The sequence below is a fragment of the Sinocyclocheilus anshuiensis genome, unplaced genomic scaffold (genome assembly GCF_001515605.1).
Source record: "Sinocyclocheilus anshuiensis isolate Anshui unplaced genomic scaffold, SAMN03320099.WGS_v1.1 scaffold1614, whole genome shotgun sequence".
In the NCBI taxonomy this organism is placed as follows: domain Eukaryota; kingdom Metazoa; phylum Chordata; class Actinopteri; order Cypriniformes; family Cyprinidae; genus Sinocyclocheilus; species Sinocyclocheilus anshuiensis.
The window spans coordinates 341,081-345,176 of NW_015547777.1; the positions used below are offsets into that span (position 1 = coordinate 341,081).

The window sequence follows — 4,096 nt, forward strand, 5'->3', positions numbered from 1 at the left end:
AACCTTAAACCGCATAAACACATTTCATTACACCAAATACACAAAATAATGTTCTTTTTAGCAACATCCTATGACCCCTTTAAACATGCAATTTTCAAGTAGAAAGACTCAAATATTATGTTCTTGTAAAAAGTACTCCAGTAATATTTGTTTGATTTTACAGCTTCAGAAAATCAGCACGTTTGGGCAAAATTTTAGAAATGGATTCTTTTTCAATGAATAAATGTAAATCTGAATCGAATTGGCCGCAACTAACAAGAAGCTGAACTGAAATGTTAATTATAATGACAGGAAGAGGAATTTACTGAACTGATTTTTTTTTTTTTAATCATAAATTGTAAAATAATAAATTATAATTATTTATTATTTTTAACCTACACTGCTTATATATATATATATATATATATATATATATATATATATAAATATATAAAATTCATATTTAATTTAAATGGATGGATTTATCATCATTCTCACCTCTGTCTTGAAGGGTCTCGATGTATGTCTTCATGAACTCCTTGTCACGCCCGTCCTGAGCTTCTGAGTCCATGCTCATGTCTTCATTCCCAGTGTTTATTGGATTGTCGTATAATCGGATTAATCTGGAACAGAAAGACAGTGTACTGTAGATCAGCACTGCTTTAGAAAGTCTTTTCAGGGGGTTGGAGCGAGCAGCATTCACTCAGATTCTAAAAATAAAAACACAGAATGAGACGCGTACTGCTCTGATGCCATTCATGTCCAGGGGCCTCATTTATAACTGTTGCGTACGCACAAAAACAGCCCTGAAAGAGGCGTACGCCACTTCCTACGCAAAAGGTGGGATTTATAAAAAAACTGACTTTTTTTCCCTGGAGAGAGAAAAGTAATGAAGTAAACAACGATTTTAAACTGTTTTAATTTCATCATATACATTTACAATAAATATCCCACTCTCATTAATGGAGATAAGCACTGAAATGACAAAGTCATTACACAGAAGTTAAACCAAAATTATATGAATTTAATTTGGACATTTGGCCTATTTGTAATGGATGCGCTTGATTACTTTTCCTGTTATGTTTTAATGGCAGCGAGGAGTGCTATAGGTGCACAATAATTTATCTTACACTGAAAAAAATGTTTCATTCATCCAATTTAAAAAATAAGGGCAAGGGCAAGTTATTTATTTTTCATTGGCTCAAGTTAAAAAATATGGATGTGAATCATTACCCTACATTTTTTTTTAATTGGATGAATGAAACATTTTTTTCAGTGTAAATAAACTGCACATCTCATGTTATGAGAAAATATTTTTTAGTGAGAACAATGATCAATGATGCGCACTTACTTCGATATTATGGCAAACATTATTTGAATTTGAAGGATGCATATTGAAGAAAACGGTAAGATTTGCAAGTTTACTTTTTAACATACTTTTTTAACAGAGTCAGATAATTGTATTTACACTGCAATAAATATAGGCCTATATATTTTCCACTAAAAATAGCTAAAAGATGTTCACCTTATCAGCAAAACTGCATTAATTTAATTTAATTTGCTTTTTTTTTTAAATATCATTGGGCCAGTGGAAATGAATGAGATCAACTCTATTCTAAATTATGTTTCTATTTTAAACAGTTTTTATGGATATTTTGGACAAAACAAGGATACTGCCTGATTTTTAGGAATAAAAATTAATGTGTATGGCATAAATGGCATGTATAATCTGTATCTCATATTTCCTTAATGTCTTGTACCTTTGACGGTGTTAAGAGCCCGGTCTCATGAAAATGCGTATAAATAGTGCGCCAAATAAAAACGAAAACTCGTGGTATTGATACGCAAAAATGGACTTTGGCGTGCATATGATACGCATGTGTTTGGCGTGCATATAATACGCATTTTTCGCGTGCATATGATACGAGATTTGTTGGCGTGCATATGATACGCAGTTTTCGCGTACATATGATACGCATCTACCCCACAACCCTAAACCTACTCATAGCGTAGCATATACACGCCAAAGTCCATTTTTGCGTATTAATACCACGAGTTTTCGTTTTTATTTGGCGTACTATTTATACGCACTTTCATGAGTTCGGGTAAAACATAGTGTCACGTGGATGGGAATATGCATAGAAATTATATGCAGATGAGGTTATGCATAGTAAAACTAGGCGTTGTAAGCTCCATATAAGGTGATTTCGGGGAGGAGTCGGGGTGGAGATGCACTTACACACAATCTTCCCCTGACTGGGATTTATAAAGAGATTTTTCGCAGTTTCTGGCCTACGCATGCTTTTATAAATCTGAAAACTTTTAAGCGTACGCAAAATCTAGCGTTTGTGCCTACGTACACTTTTAGGATGAAATCTACAGAGAGTTTTATAAATGAGACCGCGATCGCAAAGTTTCTCCGGGGAACGCAAATGCTTTTGCAACCGATCGCGAGTTTTCCGGGAATGCAATAGTTTTGCAAGAGAACGCGAATGCAAAGTTTCTTGGAGGAACGCAGTAGTTTTGTGAGCGAACACAAGGGGCCTCAGTTATAAAACGTTGCGTATAAACCATCCTAAATTAGTTCTAAGATCATTTCTCAAAAGTGCGTAAGTACGATTCAGAGAAAACGAACGTGCGCACAAAAACACGTGCGTACGCCTCTCTTCCAGATGTGACATTTATAAATCACAAATGATCTTGAAATTGTGCGCAGCTGACTGGTGTCAGATCTCCGCCTTGTAAACGCCCCCTAATTAATATCATTAGCATATAAAAGAGCACACGCCAATATCCGACTTTCTATGCTTGAGAATGACGAGCACAAAGAAAAAAAAACTTTACTGAGTCTGAAATTGAGGTCCTGCTGGCCGAGCTACAGGTTCGTGCGGGACGCTTTTTATTTAATAATGTGTAATTATTCTGTGGACAAACAATGTGTGTGTGGTTATATTTTTTCTATTGGCTATTATCAAAATTACTACTTCTAGAAACAACAGAAATAATAATATAATAATAATAATAAAACTAGGTTTCCAAAAGTAAGAATAAACTACGAATTCAAGTAATATTTTCAGTCATCTTATAAAAAGTGAGCCATATTTTTTAAAATCACTTGGTATGACAACTAATAAAAAGTTTAGAATTAAGAAATTCTTGCAAAACTTAAAAAAAAAAAAAAATTTTGAAATTAAAATTGGACGTTTCATATCATAATAAAATAAATTATTACACAATTATGGTCTCCGGTCTCAAAAAAACCTGCATGTGATTTTAGCATTTCTTTATATTTACACAGTTTACTAAAGCTGCTCAAATGTGCCATTAATGTACCGACACAAAAATATATAGTGTATTTTATACAAATATAACTGATGTAAATGACAAAAACAAAGTTTAAGGCTGATGTCTCTATTCATTTTCACAGAAGCAAAGCAGCAGATGTTATAAATAAAAACAGTTAACAATGTTATTTAATAGAATATATTAAAACCGTTATTGCACGACATAGGCCTATTTTTAGGCTACACAGACAAAACAGTCGGAGATGCGTTTAGGCATTTTTTTTTCTATTTTACGCATTAGTAGTAAATCAAGATTTCGCAAGTTCTCTTGTAAAATAAAATAATAAAAAAACAACGTGATAAACTGTCTACAGAAAGCGAGTAAAGAACTCTCAACATTAGGCTACTAAAAAGGTCAGTTTAATCTCGCAAAAACTCCCGTTAATATAAAATCTGACTACACTGCATTAATCTCTTACACTGCATCTTCGTTGTTTATGATGAATTCGGTGCTTGCACGTACACCGCTTTTATTATTATTGCAGCTTAGATGTTCAAATAGCTGCAGTACTCCGACTTTGCCACAAGGAGAAGTGTGTACACCTGCCCTGTTGAAAAAACCAGCATATGCTGGTTAGGTATGTTTTGAGCTGGTCCTTTGCTGGTTTAAGCTGGTCCTTTGCTGGTTTATGCTGGTCCTTTGCTGGTTTAAGCTGGTCCTTTGCTGGTTTAAAATGGTCCCTTTGCTGGTTTATGCTGGTCCTTTGCTGGTTTAAAATGGTCCTTTGCTGGTTTAAAATGGTCCCTTTGCTGGTTTATGCTGGTCCTTTGCT

The 4,096-nt window shown here is 34.1% G+C and overlaps 1 protein-coding gene across 1 annotated transcript in view; it reads right to left on the bottom strand.

Annotated features, from left to right (window-relative positions):
* Positions 1 to 4,096, bottom strand: part of lrrc2 (leucine rich repeat containing 2) — a 23,941-nt gene that overhangs the window by 2,113 nt on the left and 17,732 nt on the right. Inside the window, exon 8 of the mRNA XM_016507525.1 lies at positions 478 to 602. Coding sequence (XP_016363011.1) covers positions 478 to 602 — 125 coding nt within the window. The remainder of the gene's footprint in view (positions 1 to 477; positions 603 to 4,096) is intronic.